Consider the following 27,644-nt stretch of genomic DNA (forward strand, 5'->3'; position numbering starts at 1 on the left):
CGCATTATTTAATTTACTGGGGATAAATTCAGGGTCAAACACTCCATCATTTACTAGTCTTTTAATAAAGTGATATTTTATGTCTATGTGCTTCGTTCGGCGATTTTCTATTGGCAATCTAAAAAAATCAATGGCAGACTTGTTATCACAAAATAGTTTACATTCTCATAAATTAAACTTTAAAATTTCATCTTGTAAGACCTTTTTCGTCCACATTAATTCCTTCGCTGCCTCTGATAAGGCAATATACTCCGCTTCCATGGTTGATAAACTTACACATTTTTGTTTAACAGTTTTCCAAATTACTGGTAGTTCATCTAAATATAATATAAATCGTTCCATGGACAGGCGGTCATCTCTATTACTTGCATAATCAGCATCTGAATAACAATATAAATTTAGATGTTTAATCTTCAATAAGTTTTAACTTATATAATTTAGTACTAATGAGACAACCAAGCAATTTCAACAATGCTTCCCAAAGCCTAATTCCAGGATTCTCCTGAAATTGTGATAAAATATTCACTGCATATGTAATATCAGGCCTTGTCCTATTAGCTACAAAAACTAAATATCCCAACAGATTTCTAAAGGGTAATGTATGCATTTCCGCAATTTCTGCATTTGTAGATGGACAATCTAATTTTGTAAGAATAGTGCCTTTAGCTATGGAAAGGGAAGTTATTGGTATCTGGAAATGTTTAAATTTTTCAAAAATTTCTTTGGTATATTTTTGCTGATATATAAAAACCCCATTCTCATTCTCTAAGAATTCAATTCCAAGTAACGTTTTAGTTTTGCCTGATACTTTAAAAAAACTTACTCAGCTGTGAAATTACTTTATCTATACTATATTGATCTTTACTAAAAATCACAATATAATCTACATATGACGAGAATTACATTTGAACCCTTATAAACACAATGACACCATTGTATTTTCTTAAAATGTAGATTTTCTAAAGTACTTTAAAATTCACAAAACCATTCACGGCCGCTTTGATGTAGACCATAAATGGCCTTGTGTAATAAACTCACTTTATTTTTCTCTTCAATAAATCCCTCTGGGTTCAATAAATCCTTCTGGTCATTTGAACCCTTATAAACACAATGACGCCATTGTATTTTCTTAATGTAGATTTTATAAAGTACTCTAAAATTCACAAAACCATTCACGGCCGCTTTGATGTAGAACATAAGTGGCCTTGTGTAATAAACTCACTTTATTTTTCTCTTCAATAAATCCCTCTGGTCGGGTCATATATATTTTCTCATTTAGGTTTGCATATAAATATGCGTTCTTTACATCTAACTGACAATTAGTCCATCCATATAAACATACCAGGATAGTGAAAAATATTCTTATGATTGAAAAATTTACTACAGGACTGTAAACGTCATCAAAATCTTCACCTCTTTTCTACCTGAATCACTGTGCTACTAAACGTGCTTTGTATTGATTGATACTAAATGTGCTTTGACTCTTTTCATTTCTTTTTAGCGTATAGACCCATTTGTGTCCTAGCATAGTTTTATTTCCTGGCTTTTCAACTAATTCCTAAACCTTTCTTTTCTTCATTGTGTCAATTTCTTCTTTCATTGCCTTATTCCATTCTTCGGCTTTTACTGATTTTCGTGCTTCTTTAAAATTTTGTGGGATAACAATTTGTACGGAATTTGCCTTTTCAGACACGGAGCTAGTCTCCTGTTCTACAAAATTAACTTTCCCCGAGTATTCGTTTTTTCCACTAAAATCAAACTTATCTTTTTCAAATTTAATACTTATTGCCTCACAATACATTTCAATATCATTATAGGATCTAAAACGGGTGTCCGTTCCCTCTACATAATAATATATCTCTGTACGTGTTCCATCTGACCTTTTAACTGCTTTTCTTTGCCAGTTTAAGTCTGATACTTCTTTCGGAGTAGATTTGTCACCTGACAACTTTATTTCTTCTCTAGAAGTTTCCTGTTCTTCATCTGATTCTGCTAATAGCTCAGATTGCTCTAGTCTTTTAAACTTAGTTTTTAATTTCTGGTCCAGGATGCCATTTGCTGCATTCAGTTTTTCATTGAACTTCACATTACAGGTTTCTATTAATCTGCGTTCTTCTGGTAGTCATATCCTAAAACCCCTCATTTCCTTCGCATATCCTACCATGATTCCTTCTTTGCACCTCATTTGTAATTTATTTCTAATTTGTTTTGGCACACCAACATAGGCTTTATAACCAAATATTTTAAAATAAACAACACTCGGTTTTCTATTTAGGAACATTTCATAAGGGGTTCGGTTGCTTTTATGACATACTCTGTTCCACGTATGTACGAAATAGCCAAAAGCGGGTAGGTACCCCTTGTATTATGGCGAAGTTGTTTGATTTATCATCAAGTTGTTGTTTCATTTATGGTAGCCTGAGTAGTTGAATGTTATGGAAACCCTATTGTGACGTAATCGGGTGCATGATTCTGGGAAATTTTGAATCATGGGATGTTTTATAAGCGTTTTTGTGGTGTGTGTTGGTGTACGTCTAGTCGAACATAAAAAACGTTTATATGGATTTGAATGGGTTTGTAGGAAGAAAGGTTCAGATGGTCACTATGCGAAGCGTTCGATCAGAAAGAGTACCTGGTTTGAAAAAAGTCATTTGAGTATGAATGATATTTAGATTTTTACGTGGCTCTGGGTGTACGAAGCGAACTCGAAAATCATGGTATGTGAATATTTGCTTTTGGTAGTGCTTAAATGTATAGCATGTTTTTCCTTTTTTTATGTTATTTTATTGTTTAATTTAAAATGTATTTTATTGAGATTATGTATTTTTTGTTTGCCTATATTGTAGAATTTGGTGCTCCTTTGACTTTTTAAGTGAAAATATATCGATGTGTACATGGACAAAGTAAAGGGAGTGCGCAATGCAAGTTTGTGCAATTCTGAGATTTTTTTTTAAGTGAAAATAGGTCGACGTGTACATGGATAAAGTTAAAAGAGTGCGCAATGCCATTTTTGTGCAATTTGGAGATTTTTTTTAAGTGAAAATAGGTCGACGTGTACATGGATAAAGTCAAAGGAGTGCGCAATGCCATTTTTGTGCAATTCGGGGGGGGGGGGTTAAGTGAAAATAAGTCGGTGTGTACATGGATACCAAGTTTGTGCAATTGTTTGTCTTGTTATTTTGGCTTTGTGTAGCGGCGATTTTTGGCGCAAAAATCGCCACTTCGCAAGCCAAAATAACGAGTCAAAGAATTGCACAAAATCGGTATCCATGTGCTTCCAAAAATCGCCAAGTTTTGCCAAGGGGTATCCTAAACTATACTTTTACCCCAAGAGCTTCTGTCCACTTTTTCCCCCCCCATTTTACCATCATTAAGCATAGCTTTAACTGCGTCTAATGCTGTTCAGTTAAAACGTTCACACACACCGTTCTCTTCTGGGGTGTACGCATTTGTGCGTTCAACATCAATTCCATTTTCGACTAAGTACCCTTCGAATCGCCTGTTACAGAATTCCCCACCGTTATTGGTGCGTATACTTATTAATTTTCTATTCGTCAGTCTTTCCATTTGCCTATGATAATTCTTAGTTGTAGAACGATTCATTTTTATTTTTCATACGATACACTGTTACTAATCTACTATAGTCATCCACAATAGCAAGGAAATATTTACTCCCACCTTGAGATGGAACTGGTAGTGGGCCACAAACGTCTAAATAAAGTTTAAAAGTTATTCTACTAGATTTAGCAATAATACATGGTTCACACCTCTCCATTGGTTTTTCAATTTCTAGTAACCCTTTCATGCTTTGATTCTTACTAGTTTTCTTAATATAATCAAAATTTACATGGCTAAATCTCCGATTAACTTTCCAATTTCTGTACCGTAACCAGCTTCCTTTTTATCGGTTGCATATCTAAATGGTTTTATGTGATAAAGTCCGTCATATCGTTTAGCATAGCATAATCTATCCCAATTATTAAAGTATATCCACATTTTCCCTTTTGAAATCACAAAATGAGCACCTGCCTTTTCTAACCTTGCTGCCGATAGTAAATTTCTTCTTAGATTTGGATTATATAAGACATCTAACTCAATCCAATTTATTCGATTGCCTACTTTTACTGCAAGTTTGACGGTACCCTTTCCAGGTACTTTACTTTCATAATTTCCTACAGCTAAAGACATGCGTATATCGTTTATTTCTTCAAAATTTGTCATTAAATTTCTATTATTACAGAAATGAGTTGTAGCTGCAGTAGCTACGACCCAATTAAATTTATCTGCATTACCACCTTTATCTGTAGTTGTTACATAATTTTCTACTAGCATTAATTCTTTATCTTTAAACTGTCCATTTTTATTTTCTATTTTAAACTTCTGATTTTTACTTACATTTTCTTTACATTGAGCGATTAAGTGTCCAAATTTATGACACCTGAAACAAGGTCCTATTCTCATATTCCCAATTTTTTTCTTAGATTTAGTTTTATTTTCAACTCTATCTTTCCCTGCATTTGAACTAATAGTATTAAACACGCTTACCTTTCTGTCTTCTAAATCGGCATTTACCAGGTGAAGTCGGCTTTCTTCCCTTACCAGTTCTTCAGCAATTCTTTCCAGCGTAAAATCTTCGTCCTTCCACCTATAGATCAACTGTATAATGCTGGAGTATTCCTGGGGTAATCTCCTTATTGCCTGGAATCCTTTAAAAAGATCTGCCAAGTTGTGACCACCTTCAGCCAACTTCTTTGCAGTCATTCTTATTCTCGCGATGAATAATCCTATTTCATCATTTGGCGTATATCTAATACTAAAAAATTCATCCAGTTACTGAATTAGCCTTGCTCTTTTTTTGGGTTCGAATTGCGATTTTAGAACTTCCCATGCTTCTTTACCACTTGAACATTCTTGTATCAGCGGCCTGAACTCAGTTTTAATTCCATAATATAATGTAGTGAAGGCTCTATTCTCTCTCAGTGTGAATTCCTGCTTTTCATGCCTTGTTGCACTTTTATCTAATTCTTCTTCTTTCTCCTCTATGAAGCTCCAACAATTTCTATCCAGTAACAGCATTTTCATATCGACTTTCCATCGATCCCAGTTGTCATGGTTTAACAGCTCAAAACCTTCAGGTAGTAATGACATCTTCAATTAAGTGTGAGCACTACTTGAATAAACTTCTAAGACAGGTTAGCTTCTTTTCGTGGATAACGGCCCTCTTCACCTACGTTCCTTCAATGCTGGGTTAAACTGGATGACCGATTAGCTGTTGGTGCTGGGCCCATAACCCTGTTGGCAGTGGAGGTAAAGGCAAAGCATATTTTGCTTCCCTTAAGTAAAGCTAATCTAAATAAAATTCATGCTTTATTCTGTAAATTAAAATAAAATAAGTTAACGCTGTAGCCTTTACATTTAAAACCATTTGAGCAAAAGAAAACTAGCATAATGCTAACTCGTAATATCAAGACATTCATCGATACTGACATACATATATATAGTACTCGGCCAATCAGCGGCAACCACGTTACTGTCTGTCTATGGTAAGAACAGCTCTCGCCAGTTTGTCTGCAGCTGTCTGTTGCCGTAGAAACGAGCCCTAACCCATTTTTCGTAGGGGTGTCTTGAAGACTTACTTCTGAGTTTGCCACCTTGGCGCATTTAAAGATGATTTGGCGATATTCACATTTTGTTTTAGTTTCAAGTAAAATGCTTGTTGACCCTTTCCGTCGACCCCGACATCCAATTTCCGAAAATGAAATTCGATGGCGTAGATAAAGCTTATGCAGTCAAGAAACGGTCTTTGATTTTGCCGTGTGAGGTACAAGTCGCTAAATTTGCAATCCCTCTAGATGTACAATGAGTAAAAATAAACTTGTAGGGAAATAAATTTAAAAATCCGTGTTTATTTTTGAAGAAAAATTTTAATTTCGACATTTAAAAAAATCATGCTATTATTTTGCTTCTTTTTTGTTTATTTGTTTGCTTGCAAAATCATAGATGACATCTTAGAAATCTACTTGATTGCCCCATTCTCTTTATATAGTATAGACGCACTTCATAAATATAAAATAAATTTAATTTTTATAGTTCTTCCCTCTAGCTGATCTACCATGAACATTCAAAGCAATTTCTTCAGTCTTTAAATGACGTTCTGCTATGTTTTTATTTCAAAATTTTCTGTTAATTTATTGCTTGTGCTTTAATAATGACTAAAAATTTCATCATTAAATGTATATAGAATCATCTTGAAAGTAAAAGCATTTTTTTACATACCCATGCTCTCAATAAATACTTTTTGCGAACATTTCTTCTTTTCTCATACCTTTAAACTAAACCAAAAGCTGGTTAATTTAATGGCGGAAGGAAGCGAAGGTGAATTAAAATCAAAACTGCTTTTTCCTTAATTACCAGTGGTTTGGGTTGGTTTATATGATTACGGAAAGCCTCCAGGCCTAAGAGGAGGGATGCCTCCATGGAGGGCTTGCTAAGGGAAACTGGCTGTGCGCCCAAAACCGTATCATGTTGCCAAAATTTCTTAAAAGTTAAATTGCTGTCAATCCATGTTTCATCGACGTAAATGATGTGGCGTTCGTTCACTTGCTCTGAGTTTTCTCATTTCGCGTAAATAATTGTTCCTCCAAAATACAATGTGAGGTCTTTCGATAAGATTTTTTTTTTTTTTTCCTACGCATTCCAACGAAAATTCATTGAACACAAAACTTTGCACAAAGAGTCTTTTTGCCACGGGAAGTCTAATTTTTGCCTCAAGACAGGCAGTAATTTCCGCACAGATGGCACTTTCTTTTCTTTGATGTAAAAGTCTTGTATTGTCTGCCGTAGAACGCATATGTCAAAATCGTAAATTTCACATTTATGATTAGCAGGGCTTTTACATTTCTTTCCAAGTGTATTCAGAAGTTTATTTTCACCCATTGTTGATACTTCACTCTTCAAAACTTAAGGAAGAGGAACTACTAAAGAGTTCGCCGAAACTTCAGAAGCGCAAAATTCTGCGACACTATACACGATTTGACGTGACTGAGACTTTAAAGGTTGACCTTTCTTAAACTGGAAGGGCATTTTAAAAAAATTGGCGATTAACAAAGCACTACGAAAATCAAGCTAAATAGAAGCGAATTTGAGCAAATGCTAGCACAAATGATATAACAACGAGAATAAAAAGAGCTAATAGTAATAATATAAGGCTTAAGAAAAGATGCGTGCAGCTGGAATGAAGCCGAGAAGACGAATGATAAACTTCCCTTAAGCCAACAGTCGCCAAAAACAAAATAACAATAAAGCAACCCTTGGTTCGTCCCTATTTGAAATATACTAGCCCTGTTGCTATAGCGACTGCCACTCGCCAGACACCGTGGCGGGAGGTGTTCTTACCGTAGACAGACAGTAGCTTACCGCCAATCGACCTCCGATCAAAATTTGCATGAGGAAAACTTAAAGCCAACAGATCTGTCAGCACTATCCTTATCTTCAGGGCAGATGTTTTTATTTTATTCCGCTTATAATTTCTTACTAAATGTAGTATTTCATTTCGATGTACTCCGTCTTTGTTATGATTTAAATCAAATTCCTCGTCATTATAAATATCACGAATACACATCAAATAGTTTTCTGGTTGCAATTATCTAATTTCGACTATATGTAATGTATGCGCGCGTTGAAAGAAATGTTTAATAAAGTAAACAATAAATATTAAGCTTTTTTTGTAAATTTTGATACCCTTTTGATCATAATTGCTCTTTATTTCATAAATTACGGTTTCATATTTTTAATTTTATAATTTCTGCATGCCATCTTACCCGATTTAAACTGATGATCTATAATCCCAGGGCTTGAATGGTCCTTAAGAGTCCTTAAAAGTCTTAAGTTTTTTGGAATCGATTTTTGGTCCTTAAAAGTCATTAATTTTGGCCAAAATCGTCAGAAAGTCCTTAATTTTAATCATCAGAAATTTCTGTCCGTTTTTATGACTGCCATTTTGAGTGTGAATTAACATTTTAGAGTAATATTTTTGGCGATTTGCTGACAAATATTGTTACCTTTTAAATGGGTTCATGGATTATAATTTGTTCCTATTTCTAATATTAAATGGTGGGATACTCCAGTTTCTGAGCAGGAAGTGAAACATGAGCATTTCAACATTATTTAATTTTTTCTAATGAAGAGCTCTTATTAACTTTTCGCTTTTTGGGATGTAAAATTCTTTTATTAAACCCTTCTAAATTTGGCGACTTATCAAAATTTTGCCGATTTTAAGATCTGTTTCTATAGAAAATTTTGAATTCCGAGATCTAGGATATTTTCGACAGTTTTTTTTTTAAGAACATTGTAACATTGATAAATTTCATTTAAATAATGGTAATATTTTTTAATTATATTTATGAGATAAGATTAAAAGAAAGCATTTTTATTTTTTGCTGTAATATTATAAAGTTCCTTTTCAGCCATTTATTATATGTGGAAAATAAGCAAGGTATAATGCTATAAAGCACCATTTATGTAACAGTTCTTAGCAAAAGCAAACTAGCTATGTAATTAATTAAAAATATATTTTTAATATTTTCATGGTAAGGGTTTTTCTCATGTAATTGTCTGAGAATATTCAGAATTCTCAAAATATACATCAGTTTTCTCCAGAGCTTAAATTGCACCCGAGGCCTGCTCCGGCGCAATTTAAGCTCTGGAAGAACAACGAATAGTTGTCATTATCTTTTTCTTAACATTTTAATCTTCCCTTTATTTTCTCTACTTTTCACTAGAAACAAGCATGGAAAATATCAAAAATGCTTCTATTCTTATCATATGGACAGGCATTATGGAAAGGAATTCTTTTATTAACAAAGATATTGAGAACTGAAAATTTAAAAGATTCATCTAATATGTCCTAATGCATCACACACAGGGCTGGCACTAGGCATTTTCCCATCTGATGCAATCTCTGTGGATCGTAAATTCTGCTGCCTGGTGCCTTTCTAAATTCTGCTTCCAATGCCTGTTCTAAATTCTAAATGTTTTGCCATTTGTAGACTATTGCTCAGTGTGTCACTAAATTCTAAAAATTATGCCGCATCAGCTCTCTAACCGAAGCTTACCATATATATTTTATATTTCTTCTGAATGTTCATATTACTAAAGAATTGAAATTAGCAGCTTTTTCTATACATTCTAAATGCATTTAGTTTATTTAGAATAATTGAAATCTTTAATTAAATCCAAAAATTCTAAAATGAAGAGGAAACATGGAAGAAAGAAACTGAATACATAAAGAAAAACAAATTTATTCTTCAAAGATATGTACAGTTATTATTATGTAAATTACCCAATTGTTTACAATTTCAGCCCTTACTATAATTTCCCTTTTCTATTTTCTCACCAGAATGCAAATCACTTAGACAGTTTTCAAAACGAAATTTTTGGAGTGTAAGACAAGAGTGTGTTTCTGATCTCCACTTGCTCATTGCATTAGTTCCTGCCCGCTCTGATAATTTGTAACTATTCGTCTTGGTTTACTGTTGGCGACATTTGAGTTTGTTATGATAATAGAGTTATTGAGGCAGCCTAAAATGAAATTAAATTGTATAGTCTTTGACCACTAATCCGTATTTTTAGTTTAAATTTGACTCTTCTTGTTTGATTACATCACTACGAGCTGTATTTGATTTTGTTAGCATAAGAATATGCCTTTATTTTTTAAGTTCTTTTTTAAATAAGAATCTTATTTAAACCTTTGTCAGACATTGTAGTTACTTTCAGACTTAGCAATAATTTGCTTCATATCTGTTAATATGTTTTGGACTATTTAACTTTTAGCAGATCAAATAAACCTTCATAGGTACATTGTGGACAGGTTAGGAGATAAAACACGCAAAAATTAGTGAGAACATTCTTTTGTGTATTGAGACAAATTTCGAATTGTTAAAAAAGGTGCTTAAAGAGAAGGAAATAGATATAAATTAGCCAAAATGTTTGGGAAGACTTCAAATTAAAAAGACGCATAAATATTTTATTGAGTATTGTTACTACAAAACATACATGTTTTATCTGTAGTTATCCGAATATTGTTTTAAGAATCAATGTCATAAATTACATGTATTTTAAACTGTGAAATTGTATTAGATTGGGATTTTAATAGGGCTGAAAATAAATAAAATTTAATAGTAACCATGTAAATCCATGACTAAGGTTATCTGATACCTAATTTAATTACCTATAACTGCTTACTGCTTGCCTTTAAAAATTATATCTGCATATTAAAGCAAGTTATTGCCTTTCATTAACCCTTACCGTAGTCTCAAGATAAAACGCAAAAATGTAAAAATTCTTGTAAAACTTATTCTTCCCATCTAGTGAGACTTAAAATAATGCAAAGCAACTTATCACCTCTGGTGCTTTAGTGCCTTATTAGAACCTTAAAGTATATTAACTGAGTCACAACCGCTGCAGGTAAACAGCAGCAGTGACAACAGCCAGTCTTCTATTGTTCATCATGCTGATTATGATTTTATTTCTCATTTTAACCTATGCCGCTTGACATAAAATCTGCTTACTATTTACTAAAGCTCTAGACTGAGCAAGTATGTGACAAATGAGGTATAAAATAAAATCAGCATAAAACTAACTATTAGTAAAACGTAAATAAAATGTCACTTATCTCCTTTCAAATATGTTCAGTTCTTATAAGTGTAAAATATATAATGCTACTTGATAAATTTCATATCTTTTATTCACAGACTTAATAATAATTATGTTAATTAAGTCAAGTTTAATAATAATGCATTTTACTTATGGATCTATTTTATTTTTAGGATGGTATTACAATAGTGAAGTTCAGGCATAGATAATATTTTTAATTGAATTTATTTAGTTCCCATTCGCTCTTAGGTCCTTAATTTTTTTCATTAATGGTCCTTAAAAGTACTTAATTTCCATGCACAGAAATGTGTACGAACGTTGAATCCGGAATCGCCGAAGTCCCGACGAGTCCGGATTAAAGACTTTTGACTGTATATTATATGTTGATGGATTTTATTATTAGCCATGTAACACCATGATACTGATATTTAATAGGTTCGAATATTCATTTTTTAAGTTGTGAAACTTTTTTTTTGTTGTGTGTGGTTGAATATTGTGTTCTGCAGTTTAAAAGCATGTTCAGTGTTATTAACAGTTGTATGTGTTAGTAGAACTTTCAGCTTTGACATTTAATTCAGGAAAAACCTTAAAAATATTTAATATATATATATTGTAATGTTTCTGAGGCATCTATTGAAAATAACTTAGCTATCATTTCTCCTCTTTATTGCATCTTTTTTTTTTTTTTTTTAATTCATTACTCTAAAGGAAAAAAAATTCTGCCGTTGCTTAGCAATGGTTACAACTTACACTTTAATTGATATTTTTATAAATTAAAGTTTACAATTTTTATCTTTCAAAACAACAACAGTATCATACACAAAATTGAAATGCAACATATAACATAATAATGTACAGTCAGAAGAGGAAATAACAAAATAGTTTTCTATCTAAATAAAGCAGGCATGACAGTTTTCCGCGTTTTCGCAGAATTCCGCTTTTTTGAACGTTACCCGAGCTGTTTCTGAGATCGATGCAGAACCATTGACAAAACGCGACCGGCAAATATGTGTGGGGTAAACAGAGGACATGCTCTCTGGCTTCCTCTTTTCTTTGTAAAAAAACTTTACATCATGCCAGAGATCGTGAAATGTGTTGTTTTACATCAAGGCAAAATAGGTGGGGCTTACGTGGAAAGGCGGAACTAGATGCATACGAATATCGAATCAAAGAAGAGCAAACAACCGTCAAATGAGAGCTGACTTCAATAATTGATCAGCGATCGGTGCTGGTGCCATCTGTCGGACATACGTATATCCTACTGATGTTATCCAAAGTACATGCGAGTTTTAGCGTGTGTAAAGTGACATACTGCAATTCGGAGCATAGATCGTTATGTTATTTCTTTTTTGTTTGTTGCTATACAAACAGTAAAATACAAATTTTTTGAAATAAGTCAGCTCTGGAATTTTTTAAAAGTGATGACCACTTGCATTTTCCAGTACTCAAAACTCCATGTAAAAATTTAAAGAATGCTCATAAACTGTACAAAGAGCTGGAGATAAAAAAGAGGAGCGAGAATCTAAAAAAAAAAGCAAAAAAGGCACTTGATTCATTTATGCATGCAGGAATATGTATGTGTAATTTTTTAGAAGTCATTGTTTCTCATTTGTAAAAATCACCAGAGTGCACTTGGGTGGTTGCTTTAATATGCAAGTACCTTCCGTTTCTATGGTTCTTCAATTTCACCAAAATAATGCTTCAAATTATGAGTTTACTTTTTTTCTTGATTTAAAATATTTTATAGCAAAGTTATTTATCTTGTATGAAGAATCTTAAAAAAAAAAAAAAAATGCATGTTACTGGAAGTGTTTTCTTAAAAATGAATTTAATATGTGTTGTTCATTTTCTAAATAATTTGGTAAATTTGTGAAAAGCAGCACTTCTGCATACATCATGGTGAAATCACTTAAGTCCCACAATGGAGTAAAAATTAGCACAATTTGTGTGAACTCTGAATAGTGTCTTAGCAGAACAACTGCCTGTGTAGAGAAAGCTCTAGGTTGAATCCCAAATCGAACCATGGTAGTTATATTGCATCTGTTTCGAGACAAATTAACACAAACACATAGGGGGGAAAAAAAGAAAGGCAATTCTCCTGTCTTTCAGCTAGGACTTATTTCTGTCCCATATGCCTCTCCCGAATTTTTAAGATCAATGTATTTTTGCACAAACAACTTGTGGTTGGGAAATTTGAAAAAGTGGTTTATTAGAAATATGTCAAATCATGTTCACGATGTTTTAAGATTAACTTGTGAATTTTTCTATTATTTGAGGCATATTTTAGAACATTTTGGTGCGAGATTGTGGAGATTAACTAATAAATGACTCAATTTTTTTTCTTTTAAATTAAGCTGTTTTATGGTGGTTAATGTATATGTTCTCTTTATTATAGCTGCTGTGTTACGAAAAGGATAAAGTTTTTAATCACTTAAGTACTTCTCTGTTGTAATACAAGGATTGAAACTAAGGTACCACTTGCATTATACTGAAAGGGAATTACCCGTATAGAAAATTAAATATGTTACATACAAAGTTCACACATATCTAGAAAATTATAGAAAGTCGGGAAAATGAAAAATGCTCAGGGAAAATATAAATGTTTTTAAAAAAAGTCTGAAAAAAATCAGAATGTAAATATGTTGGGAGAGTTAAAATGTGTAGGTCAGTTCTGTCAAATAATAAAAATTTCAGTTTTAATTAATAAGCACTCTAATAATTAATGTAGTTTGTTTCAGCTTGCAAGAAAATTATCCATGTCATATTTTATATAATTCTATTAGCCTATGTGCACTACACCTGTTAATTGCTGTTTATTCTAGAAATGTAACTGTTACATCACCCCTTTCTTTAGAAATGCATTTGCCCATCAGAAAAAAGTTATGTTGGTAAGAAATCACTACATTATGTTATTGTACATTATTATCAGTCACCATAGAAAAGTTCCTTTTCAGTCCAGTATAATTTTTGTACTGAAGTGCTGGTTTAAAATACCAGATTTTTAAATTAGCTGGTAAGATTTACTATGAATGATAACTGTTATGAATTTATTTTGCAGGAACCATAATTTTCACCTTTTATTTCTTATTAAAAACACTACCTATTTGAAGGGTTTAGGTGCATATTTCCTATATACAGGATGAATCTGAACAAAGGGCAGAACTTGAGAGAGTGATAGAAGGCAGCTGTACAAGCAGTATTCGTCGTAGAATGTATGGTCAGAACACAAGTGTTGAGAAGTTAAAGGATGATAGTTTTCCACTGTCACATTTAAAGAATTAATAAAAGAATGAGAGGAGATACTTCAGAAAACACGTTTTTAACGGGAATGTAATTGATGTACACTGCAGAAAAGAAAAAAATGAGACATTTCTATATCTCCATACTACTGGGCCGATTGAAGAAATTCAACTAGCGTTTTTCATCTCTCGAAAGCACGACTCAAGATATATATTAGATTTATATATAACAGGTATTTTGACACAAAATCGGACTTTTTCTGAAATGACATGTCGATTTTTTCCCATATTTCGATTCTATGATTTAAATTATGCCAAACTGCCGAATTTCGTAAAAATCGCACTTTTTTAAAAAGTAGCTCTCAGAATTTTAGCTGCTCAATGTTAATTGAATTTATATTTATTAATTTCTCTTTTTTATTAAACATTTTTGATTCTTCCATTCACATTTCAAAATTTAGGTTCATTCCAAATAAAATTCACCCGTTTTTTTTTTTAATTTGTATTTTTAAATAAATTTTATAAAATTTTTAACCATCATCTGAAAGTAGACTTATTTCTAAGAATACCTGCAAAAAATTAGTTTTTTTATTCAAAATTCCCTATGATATACATGAATTTATATATTGGCATATTTGTTGAAAGTGACAAAACATCAAATGTGGTTTAGGCACTTTGTTAAGATTATTTGAAAGTAGGAACGATGTGACTTTGTTTCTCTCGTGTACAGTGCAAGAAGGGAAAGGAAAATAGGTTGCCATTAATTAAGAAGTTCGCCAAGTGAATTATTCATGGCGCAAACTGAAAAAAATAAGCCAGGATAAATTTTTGAATTTCTCCGTGAATTTCACACCAAATTTTACAAAATTTAATATTTAGACATAATTTGAGTTGTAAAATTTAAATGCAGAAAAAAATTGCCATGTCATTTCAGAAAAAGGTCTGATTTTATGTCAAAATCCCTGTGTTAGAACAATGCTATATATAAATCTAATATATATCCTAAGTTGTGCTTTTGAGACATGAAAAACACAATTTGGATTTCGTTAATCGACCCAGTGGACCAGAGATATAGAATTGTCCTCCCCTTTTTTTTTTGGTGCAGTTCTAAAAAAAATTGCTCAAAAGACCTTCCGCCAGCTGTAATGCAGGCATCACACCTGCGGGATAGGGACTAGCACACGTTTGCGAAGACACAAGGCTTTAACTGAGTACCGCCGACAACAGCGATGATTCTGGAAACTAGATCCATATTGGTTTCAATGGGGCACTCATAAGTTGGGCTTTTCATATGGCCCTTCAGATAAAAATTGAAACACAAGAGATCCAGTGATCTTCATGGCCAAGCTATGTGAGCAGCTCGACCAGTTCATTGCCCTGGAAATTTTGTGGTACCAGCTATTCTCTCGGCAATCCACAGTAGAAAATACTGTTGCGTGCAAGGACTGATCCTTGCACGCAACAGTCTTATATACCGTATTTGACGGCATATAAGACTCACCCTTATTTAGAAGGCCACACACAAGGGAAAAAAAGTTCCAATAGTCTGCGCGACGTAGTACTACAGTAACTTAAAATGTGGTTTCTTTTAGTTCTCACGTTTTGTAAAAGCCAAATAAACAATCATTGAATGCAATTACTAAACATATTTTTATTAAGGAAAATTAACAATCAGCAAGCTATTTTGAACATGATATGTAAATTTCCATAATGAATGAACAGCAAGCAATCAAACATAATACAAAATAAAGCAGAAACAACAAAAGACACAGATTCAAGGAAAACGTTGCCTATCATGAAATTAGACTTTAATTACTTTCAAAACCATAAAAATACTTTTCATGATCATCATCAAAAACGAGAATATCGTCATCACTACTGTTTCCGTCATCGCTAGTATCACCTTCTTCGAATAATACGTCATCTTCTGTTCCGTCAAGAGCATTACTGATTCCGCACTTCTTAAAGGACTTAACAATTACTTCAGCCTTTACGTCCTCCCAAGATCTTTTTACTCACTCGCACACTTGTGAAATAGAGGGCCGCTTCATTCTACCTGAGGGTGTGAGGGCGTGATGTGCCTCTCCTATCCACTTGTTCCATCGTTCTTGCACTTTTTCCTTAAATGGCTAATTCACCAATACATCTAAAGGTTGCAATTGGCTAGTCAGTCCACCAGGAATGACAGCTTTCTGGGTTTTTAATTCTCTCGCTTTATTCTTTATAGTTTCAGTTCTATGGGCGCTAAACTGATCCAAAACCAAAAGAGAGGGTTTTCTTAAGAGTCCACCAGGTCGCCTCACCCATACGTTCTGTAACCGCAGTTTCATTCCAGCTTCGTCTATCCAGCCTTTGGGATGAACATGAACAATTACACCCGCGGGAAGTTTTTCTTTCGGATGAGTTTTTCTTTTAAATATGAAAAACGGCGGTAGTTTTGTGCCATCAGCACAACATGTTAGAACTACCTTATATGGGTTTTTTTTTTCATGACCTGTGGTTTTTATGGTTATTGATTTAGACCCTTTAATACTCACAGTCTTGTTGGATGGTGCATCAAATGTGAGTGGAATTTCATCCATACTTCCTATTTGACCGAGCTGAAAAGAAACTTACTTGCATGCATTTATAACAAACCTATGAAATGCTAGTATTTTTTCTTCATAATCTGCTGGCATTTTCTGTGCAATAGTTGTTTTTTGTTTGCATTGATAAGCCTTGCCTTTTCATGAACTTGTAGCACCAGCCCTCAGACCCTTAAAAGTTCTGATTCCCATCATTTTCTGCAAATCCTTTGGCCTCTTTGTTTATCATTTTGGTTGAAACACTTATCTCAGATTTCTCTTATCTATCACCCAAATTTTTACGGCATTTTCAATTTCAGGCCCAGATGGAGCTGGGCATCGAAGGTTATGTTTTTGTTTTTTAGCGGTCTTCAGTTGATCTTCGTGCAGTCGCCAAGTACGTATCATTTTTCCGGTAGGTGGTGGACCGAAATGCCTTGCTGCTGCTCTGTTTCCATGCATGTTGGCATAGTTTAATACTCCTAGTTTATACTGAATTGTATAGCTTAATATCTTGTTTCCTGTAGTCATATTTTCCAGGGTATTTTAAAAAAAAAAAAAAATAGTTTTAAGCACCGATACCGACATGCTTATACAGAGTAGCACCAATACCGACACGTGCGTCGGCTGAGTCAAAGAAAGTCTATGTAAAGAAGGAAAGGGTTCATAGACGTAATGTGACCGTCGAACCCGTTCGAACTTCAACTTCAGCTTCGAGCTTTGACGCTTTTTGGCAACAGATATTTCACGCATGCGCAAAATAATTATGGCAGATGTAGAAAACATTATGTGTGTTTAAACCTTTATCTGGGCTAAAAATAGCATTAAGTAGTGAAAGTTAACCTGTGACCTTCACGTATAAGACGCAGGTAACTTTTTTGAGACCAAATTTAGGAAAAAAGGTGCGTCTTATATGCCATCAAATACGGTATTGTATAACTAATATTGCTCATATAACCATCTTTCTTATTACCCCCTAAAGTTTTGTCTGGCTGTTCAGATTCAGCCTGTGTATAGATATATTTCATTTGCCTTACAGCACGACCAGCAAGAGGAATTTGCTTTCTACAGTACTCTTAGTTATTATGTTGGATTTTATAGTAAATCTATTAAATTATTCAGTTACTTACATATAATTTATTCAATTAATCAATTCATTGTGTTTAGTCAAGTATGAAAGTACAGTAGTATGTGGAAAATTTACAAATATACAAGTTTCAAAGTATCATAGTAAAGTTATTGCAGTATTTTTTAAATTGTGATTATGTTGAAAAGAAGGTAATGTACACTGCAAAAAAAAGGGGGGGACAGTTCTATACAGTCAAAAGTCGTTAATTCGGACACCCATAATCCGGACCTCAAAGCTAAAAACTTTCTGCGCATGCGCAGCGTTGACACATGTGCATATGCGTGTGCGCAAGTGCAGAATACGTTTTCGCGTGCACGTTTAATGTATAACAGACGGTATAAGCTAAAATTATACAATTATCTATTTCAGTTAATGTTGATGCTTGAGTTATTCCTTAATCTTCGAATTGGATGCAGCTTATTATTTTTTGCAGACTGTAAGAGCAATTTTATAAAAGTAAACTTGAACTTTCGATTATGTCAATTTCCGATTCTGGAGCTCCCAAAGGATCTACAAAACGAAAGTATGTCTCGATGTCCGTCAAACAAAAAGTGGAATTGCTGCAAAAAATGGATAAAGACATGAAGAAGATGACAGAGAGGTTAGTGAAAACGAAAAAATTTCGATTGACAAGTTAGTCGGTATTCTCGGGCACAGCAATTACAGGACTTGAACAGCGGAGCTTTTTAACTGAACAAGAAATTATGTCTGTTTATAGAATTAAAGAGAAAGTATTATTACATAAAACGAAACAACTTACATTGAAAGAAATGTTTAATAAAGTAAACAAATAAATATTAAGCTTCTTTTTTTGTAAATTTTGATACCCTTTAGATCATAATTGTTCTTTATTTCCTAAAATATAGTTTCATATTTTTAATTTTAGAATTTGTGCATGCCATCTTACGAGATTTAAACTGATGATCTATAATCCGGAATCACCGAAGTCCCGACGAGTCTGGATTAATGACTTTTGACTGTATCTCCCTTTCTAATGGTCCGATTGACAAAATTGTGTTTTTCATGTCTCGAAAGTGAGACTTAGTCTATGTATTAGATTTATATATAGCATTGTTTTAATATAGGTATTTTGACACAAAATTGGACTTTTTCTGAAATAACATACTAATTTTTTTCCATATTTCGATTCTGTGACTTGAATTATGCCAAACTGCCAAGTTTTGTAAAAAATCGCACAAGTACTTTTTTAAAAATTAGCTCTCGAAATTTTAACTCCTCAGTGTTAATTGAATTTGGTTTTGTTACGGATTTGGTATTTAAATAGCTAATGTTAGTTGAATTATAAATTAAATTGTTTATTCCCCATGCAGTGCAGCACATGATGAATATTAAAGGAAAATGCATTTAACATTTAATAAATAAATATCCCTTTTTGATTTCGAGAAAGTGCTAGAAAATTCTCGCGGTTTTAAAAAGCTTATATAAGCGGCATAAAAACCTCTCAGTTCATTATTATTAGTTAGTTTGTTGTTGTTTTAAGAGTTTGTTTAGAAAACTGCTCTTGTTGATTGTAGTGGATTAACTTTTTTTAGCTGTTTTTGAATTAACTTCTGTTGAACGTTTAAGTAGTTAAAAGATAACTACTGTGATAATATCTGAGGAAATTTAAGCATTTTTGTTGCGATAATTATAAATTTTGTCCATTTTTCATTGGACTTGTGTATTCAGTTCAAACGAACCTGTACAAATGCAACAATATATATTTATGAATATCTCTTTTTTTTTTTTTTTTTTTTTTACTATTAAACTTACTTGATTTTTCTTCCAGAATTTGCAATTTAGGCTTAATCAAAAGATAATTCACACATTTTTTTTATTTATTTTAAAAATTTGTATTTTAAAATATTTTTATAATTTTTTTGAAAAAAATTTTGTGTTATAACCTATAAAATTTTTAACATCACCTTAAAGTAGATGTATTTTTAAGCATATCTGCAAAAAATTAGTTTTTTATTCAAAATTTCCTAAGATATACATGAATTTATTTTTTGGCATGTTTTAAAATTTGGTGTATTTAATATAAGCGATAATAACGGAAATGTAGTTTACGCACTTTGTTAAAACTATTTGAAAGAATGAGCGATGAACCTTTTTTCATCTCGTGCATAAATGAAAAAAAAAAGGAGAGTAAGTAGGTTACTATAAATTAACAATTCCTCAAGTTAATTGTTCTTGGCGTGAACTGGAGAAAATGTGCCACGGTAAATTTTTTAATTTCTCCATTAATTTTTCACCAAAAATTACAAAATTTAATATATAGGCATAATTTGAGTCACAGACTAGAAATATGGAAAAAGTTGATATGTTATTTCAGAAAAGGTCTTGATTTTGTGTCAAAATACCTATGTTAGAATAATGCTGTGTATAAATCCATCTCCTAAGTTGCGCTTTTGAGACATGAAAATGCAATTTGAATTTCGTCATTTGGTACAGTAGAACAGCGGGATGCAGAACTGGCCTTTTTTTTTTTTCGCAGTGTACATAATTACAAACAATATATTTTTTATTCAATATTAACAGTAATAGTGGTATTTATGTTGCTTTCACACACATTAGCAGAAGCAGTTTAATTTATGTGAATTCAGTTTCTTTTAACCAGTCTTGCATTCAAAAGATTAATATTTCTAAACATTCTCTTCAGACTTCCTGTGCTTCCTCACAAATTTATGTTATGATAATTTTGGATTTTTCAAACTGCAAGTCACTTCACAGAACTTCAGTGTAATTTTGCACTTGTCAATTTGATTGAAGTAAGGGTTCTGTTGAGGTTTTTACAAAATTTGAAGTACTCCAAGCACTTATCTTTTTACATTGTTTTACTGATAATAAAATCTTCTGTGAATAAATCATAGATCACTTTGTATATTATGATATGTAATGATATATTATCTGATCTATTTTTCCCTAAAATTTTTATACATCTATTTCTTTGAAGTTTCCTATAAGGTGCTCAGGGCCTTGGCCAATGACATTTGCAGTCCTCTGCTTCTTGACTGTGATATTTTTCATGGACCTAATCTGGATATGTGCAGATCAAGAGGATTTTGTCTTAATCCAAAAAAACTCCTTTAAACAGGTGTATGCTGCCTTCTACAGTGGCATTCATCTAATCTTACTACTTAGCATTTAATTTTTGTGTAATTAACTGCATGCTTTTTTGATCAAAAAAGTACAAAATATGCGTTTGTCACCCCTCGAGTATTATTCTGTATCCTTACAGACCTGTTTACTTTGTATTCCCTTTTAAATTCCTGATTATTTTTTAATGTTTTGTCTGTTTATTAAGTATTTCATGGGCAGTAATGCTTTGTTCCAAATAATGATGGAAATTTGTTAACTGTTAAATTTTAAGTTAATATTTATATTTGAAGCTAATTATTTTGCTGTCTAATTTCATTTACGAATCTGCAAAAGTTAATTCAGAATCCAGCTTTCTTGCATAATCTGGCACTTGGAACTTGGGATGGTCTGAGATAACCTTTGATATAGGCACTGTGAATATAGGTTGATAGAATTTGCTTTTCCTCATTTTCAAGAATGCAAATTTCTCTATAATTCTTCCACTCAGTCGAAGTTTTATCCAACATGTCTAGCTTTTCTTGGCAAACTTTTATTGTTAATAACACCAACCATAAATAAATGACATGGCTGTTTTAAATGTCATCTGGCTTCATTCAAACTAGTTCATGGTCTCATTTATTTGCACTTTTCAATGTTATTGTTTCACTGCATATTTCACATATTGTTATATAATTTTGTCATATTCTTGGTGACCAATATATTTATTTATAACAGTACACCATGGTCATGTGGGGGGGGAAAGATAATAGGTCCTTTTTCTTCATTGTTATTTAAATTCTAGAGACCATTGAAGAAACTAACAAACAGAAAGCATTTTGAAAGATCAAATGGAAAGGAACTAAGAGAGCAATAATTCATGTTTGAAGTGATATTTTAAAGGTTAAGGACATGGTTCCCAACTGGGAGACATGGATATTTATTTTTGTAACTCGCTGCTTATCTTGAAATGGACTAAAGTTCCCTGTAGTGGGTGATATGCAAGTGTTTTTAATTCTGAAAGTCCTAGTTAACTCTCGTTATAATTTCTAATAACAAATGTTTTGTATTTTTTTATTTTTCTCCTTTAGGAAAAAATTATGATTGAAAAATTACTTCACCAAATGTGTCCTAATGAAGATTTTGATCCTGAAACTAAGGAGGTAAGGCCCTTATATGTATTTATTTATTGCTTTATCCTCAATATTTTTCATTAGTTCAATAACCAGTTTCTCATTTTTTATATTATAACTGTCTGTTAAGTTCTCAATTTATGAAAAATGTTTCAAAAAAGGTAGTTTTTTGTAAAGTATGAGGAGAGTGTTGAGAGTAATACAGAGGGAAAAATTTTCTCAAAATTTGTAGAGAACTTAAAATACAAAAGTTTTAATTTACTTATTTTACTGTAGCTATATTAATTATTCTTTAAATTCTATAAAATTAATAATGACTAAAGTGAAAAAGAATTTTTATAATTAAACTTCTAAGTATTCACTAATAATAGCTTAATGGAATTCTACTATTAACTTGCTTTTCACAGATGATAAATAATTTGTTATTACCATAGTTTTGGGTAGATAAGACGCGGTTTATATGTATTTAAAAGCTGAATTAAGTCTGGGGTGTATCTGAGGGAATTTTATTTTTCCTCTGTCCTTAAAACTTTGGTAGTTCAGATCAGATCGTAAATTATGCACAAGCGAAACGGTAAGAATTCGCTGCAATAGTCTTAACTTATTAGTGCTAAGGCAGTGCAATAAGTTCAAACTCTCCTAACTAAGGTAGATGGCGCTCTCTGTAAAGACACCACAATGCATGTACTTTCTGCTTAACTCCATGGTTTTCCCCACATTTTCCTATGACTTCTTGTTTTTGTTGAGATTCGAGCATTTAATTGATATTATGTGTAGTTTCAGAGGCATCATCGTTTTATTGTTTTATTATGCTTTATGCATCTGGCATCACGTATTTTCGTCATTCTAAAAGTTGTCATGTAAGCAATAAGCTGTACGTAAGTTCTCTTTAAATTTTTTTGTTAATAAAGTCCAAAATTCAATTAGCCATCACTCTGTTTGTTAATTTTATAACAGGTTATGGGTTTTAGCAACGTTTAACTGTGCAAATAAATTAACAATGGCTATGTTAATCATCATATGTTAATGACGTATTTGAATCACTGATTTTTTTTTTACTTTCATTTTTGATTTCAACACTTCCACCTGAACAGTGTGTAGGTAGACGCTACAGTGTACCGATAGCCTCTTTTTTTTTGCTGCATATTTCCTGGTTAACCCTTTGCGACACAGTGTGTCTGTTCTGGACACGCTTAAAAATTTCCTTCTGTATGCACAGAAAAATTGAATGAAAAAGGATTTATGATTTACTCTGAACCTTCTTTATTTATAGTAGATGGCAGCTCAACACAAACCAGTCCATATATTTTAGCCATGTTTAGTTTTTTAAGCCACTCATTTTTTAAACAAATCTTATAAAATTTTTTTAGGGTATAAAAGGCATTGTTTGAAAAGAAATTTCTATGTTATTTTTTGGGCTGTATGCTAATCTCCTTATTCTATATTAGTTTTAAATTTTTACCTTGAAATCTTCCCTAAAATCAAACGGCAAACCCTAGGTGTGCCCAGATCGGGCTCACCGATAATCTAAGACAACTTAGTGTCTGTATTCTTTATTTCCGCGCGTCTCATCGGTCAGTTCATTGACAACAATGATCGTTTCAGCACTCTTTTCGAAGCTCTATTCAATCAGTGTGCTTCTTTGGGCACACCTACAGAATAAAAACGATAAGTGCTATCTTCACAAAAATTTACTTGTGTTCTACTCTAGGCCATTAGACTGTCTACCCCCCTTTTTTTTATAAAAACTCCGACTTTAAAAGGTAGCGTGCCGGAAAGGGTTAATGACGACGTAATATGGAAGCTAAAAATTTTGTTCAGTGTACCAAATTGAAAGATAATTCCAACCGGACTGATTGGAAATTTGAAATAAATTCTTTATTTGTGCTCAATGATTGTGCAGGCATCTTCGATAATTCCCTTATCGATCCAAAAGCTCCGGCAGAAAGCACGAATGGGAAAGTGATAGAGTATAACAAAGCCGCAAAAGCATATGCAAAGGCGAATGCGAAAGCTGCTGTAATCATTCGCACAAATGTATCACCGAATGTGTTAAATTTGATCCATATGCATGGTAATTCTGCACTAGCGATATGGAATGAGTTATTAAGTAATTTTGAGGTGTCAAGCGTGAAATTGGACACTCTTCTGCAACAGTTTTTCACTTTTCGGTTTGAGAAAGACGAAAGTGTAATGCAATCACTCGCACATTTACGTACGCTGTGGATGGATCTTCAATGTAAGCAAGAGTTGAGCGGCAAAGGAAAGTTGCCACAGAACTTGCTAGCAACGCGAATCTTATCTATTCTTCCTGATGATGAATATATCGAGTTCAAATCACAGTGGGACTCAGTGCCAAAGACGGAAAAGTCACCTGAAAAACTGATCGAACAGATCAACATGCGGCTGCAAAGAAGAAATCAAGAGCTTAGAAATGAATGTACGATAACATTTGTGGCATTTCTGGAGACGGCACTGAAGACGACGACAAAATTGCCATTATCGACTTGGGCATCAAGGAATACAATATGTGAAACAGTACATCCGCCAAAATGGTGTAGATTTTATCGACAATGGACTATTTTTGTGAGCCATGCGTGTATGGTAAACAAAGTCGATGAACATTTAAACCAAAACGAGTCAAAACACAAAAGTCTGGTGAGATAAATACATCAGTTTCTTGTTCGGACTAACAAAGATGGTAAAAGAACTGGTCACAGATGATGGTCGTGAATTTGACAATGATAAATTGGTGAAACTAACTGATGATGCAGGCATAAAGCTGCGAATCACTATGCCATATACACCAGAACAAAATGGATTGGTTGAAAGAGAGAATCGTACAATAATGAATGCAGTTCACACTATGATCAAAGATTCAGGCCTACCACAGTTCCTATGGGTAGAAGCAGCATCTACAGCTGTCTACGTTCTCAATCAAACCAGACCAAGTAAGACTATGGGAAAATCTCTGTTTGAGGAATGGTTTGGATGCAAGCCGGCAATCAACAGAATTCAAGTTTTCGGATCAGCTGCATTTGTACATGTACCAAATGTCAACAGAAGTAAATTAGATGACAAAGCTATAAATGCTATTTGATTGATTATTGTGATGACGATGGGTATCGCATTTTCTTACCATAAAGGAATGATACGATAAAAGGTGCCAATGTAGTGTTCAATGAACAGCAAATTGGCCCTACTTCCCAACCTTCAAAATTAGCATCTAACACCGGTCTATCAAGCGGTATGAAGTTTATTTTAGAATATGCACACGATGATGCAGATATACAGGGGGCTGGTGATCTGTGCACTGATGAAGATGAACCAACACAGATGACCATACATTGCGAGACCGTTAAACTATCCAACGGCCTGTTAGGTTTAATGACTACAACGTGTACAACAGCATTCTGAAGTTGGAAGAACCTAAAACATATGACAAAGCAATGAAGTCTACTGAATATGCTGACTGGAAACGAGCTATGGACGAAGAAATGGCTTCACATGTGGAACATGGCAACTTGTTGAGCCACCGTAACAGACCTAAAATCCTTGACAATCACTGGGTTTACAGAGTGAAGACAAATCCCAATGGCTCAATCGAGAGATTCAAGGCCCGTTTAGTAGCAAAAGTGTACACCCAGACTGTGAATATCGACTACGAGGACACATTTAGCCCGGTATGTCGCCATGACACTTTTCGAGCTCTAATTGCAATAGCAGTCAAGGAGAATCTCAACTTATATCAAACCGACGTAGAGATGTCATTCCTTTACGGTGACCTAATTGAGATCTACATGTATCAACCCAAAGGCTATAATGATGGAAGTAAGCGTGTATGCAGGATGCTTCAACCTTTATACGGCTTGAAACAAGCTGGACGATGTTGGAATGCCAAGTTTACTTACGGGCTAAAGAAACATGGCATGATACAAAGTAAATCTAACAACTGCCTGTTTATATGAAATTATTATGGACAGAAGTTGATGATGGCATTGTCACTGTTCAGGACAAAGCAGCATTCTTCACATTTATGGATGAACTCAAGCAACATTTTAACATTCGAGTAACAACGTTAAATTGTTTCCTTGGTCTGTCTACAAGTTGAATGTTTGAAAGACGGCTCACTCTTCCTGCATCAAGAAGCATTTACAAGAAAGATATTAGAGCGATATGGAGCAGCTAAGACATCACACATGCCAGTAAAGAAGTCGAGTCTCGAAATTCCATACCAATTAGTAGTTGGTAGTTTGCTTTACTTGGCGATGGGGACTCGACCGGATATTGCTTACGCAGTGTGTTTGATGTCTCGAAAGCTGAACAATCCTAGAGAGATTGATTGGGAAATCATACAGACAACATTAAGGTACCTTCGCAATACCATAGGACACGGCATTGTGTACAGTAATGAAGATAATAGAAGTTTGATGTTGTTTAGTGATGCAGATAACAACAGCTGTGCAGAAACACGCAGGTCTCAAACAGGTGTTATTTCTTTCTATGGTGGAGATGCAATTACGTGGCGAAGCAAGCTACAGGAGGCCATATCCAACTCGACGACAGAGGCAGAGTTCATGGCAGCAGCTGATGCCACAAAAGACCTGATATGGCTGAAGAGCTTGTTCAGTGTGATAGCTAATGTCTCATTGCTTATCCTACAAATTGATAATCAGAGTACTATCAAGTACATCAAAAATCCAATGTCTCACCAGCTCAACGACTTATGAGTAGAAGAACAAGAACAATTCTTCCTACATCTGAAGAATTACTTAAACCTCAAGTTGTGAAAAATGTAAAAGAAAAAATCAACCAAGAAAGAACGAAACAGAAGTCGTATTATGATCATCATACAAAAACATTACCATTGCTAAATAAAGGAGATTGTGTTCGGATATATCAAAATAATCGCTGGAAACCAGCAGTTGTAGAAGAAGTGCATAAGATGCCCAGATCATATGTACTTAGATCAGGTGGATCAGTATTGAGAAGAAATAGAAAAGATATTAGAGAAAACAGTTCACCTGTTGATGAGAATATCAGAGGAACAGAACAAGGAGTTAATACACAAAAAACAGATGTAAAAGGATATGATTTCAGATATTCTCAAGGGCAAAGTTTAGAAAATCAATACCAAACTCTGCTAACTCAGAAACAAGAAACGGTGAGCTAAGAACTAGAAGTGGAAGAGTGATTAGAAAGCCGGCCAAGTATTTGGACTGATTTTAGACTGTTAAAACTTTTGAACTCTTTAAAAAAACGGAAAATGTAATATTGAATAATTTGTAAATGGTAACATTTAATATTTAGTAACTTGTAATTGGCAACACTTTGGATACAGATATGAAAATAGAACTATGCTGGTATTGCAGTTCTCTGTGATTATACATTCTAAGATTGTAAATAAATAGTTTCTAAAAGCTAAAAGTGTACCCTCATAATAATATAGTCAGGACCAAAACAACAGGTTGGACAGTGTTTTTGGAGTTCACTTTTAAGGAAATTAAAGAACAAAATTTAAAAAGAGGGCAAATAATTAATATGGATGAAGTGCCTTTTACTTTTGACTGTTCTCCAAGCAGAAATGTTCATTCAATAAGTGAAAAAACTATTTCGGTGTTAACAACCCAGGAATGAAAAGACTTCTTTTACTTGTGTTTTGGGTTATGCCGCCAATGGAGAGAAGTAAACTCCTTTGATAATTTTCAAAAGAGAAACAATTTCAAAAGGAAGTTTCCATAAAGGAGTTATCATTTGTGCCAACGAAAAAGGATGGACGTGTGAAGAATTGATGCTGTTTCGGCTGAGAGGAATTTATTGAAAAAGAAAAGGTGCTTTATTCCAAATC

General features: G+C 33.3%; 1 protein-coding gene across 5 annotated transcripts in view; it reads left to right on the forward strand.

The window, feature by feature from the left end:
* LOC118183455 (uncharacterized) overlaps nt 1–27,644 on the forward strand; it is a 75,919-nt gene that overhangs the window by 19,496 nt on the left and 28,779 nt on the right. For all 5 annotated transcript variants that reach the window (XR_004757241.2, XR_004757243.2, XR_015038487.1 and 2 more), the window contains one exon: nt 21,755–21,826. Coding sequence is in view for 1 of the 5 variants with exons in the window: in XM_085807581.1 (XP_085663707.1) it covers nt 21,755–21,826 (72 nt within the window). In the remaining 4 variants the exon portion in view is untranslated. Of the gene's footprint in view, nt 1–21,754; nt 21,827–27,644 lie in introns of those variants that run through there.

Source organism: Stegodyphus dumicola, chromosome X1, assembly GCF_044657685.1.
Source record: "Stegodyphus dumicola isolate Sdum_Otavi_A_Nest chromosome X1, ASM4465768v1".
Taxonomy (NCBI): domain Eukaryota; kingdom Metazoa; phylum Arthropoda; class Arachnida; order Araneae; family Eresidae; genus Stegodyphus; species Stegodyphus dumicola.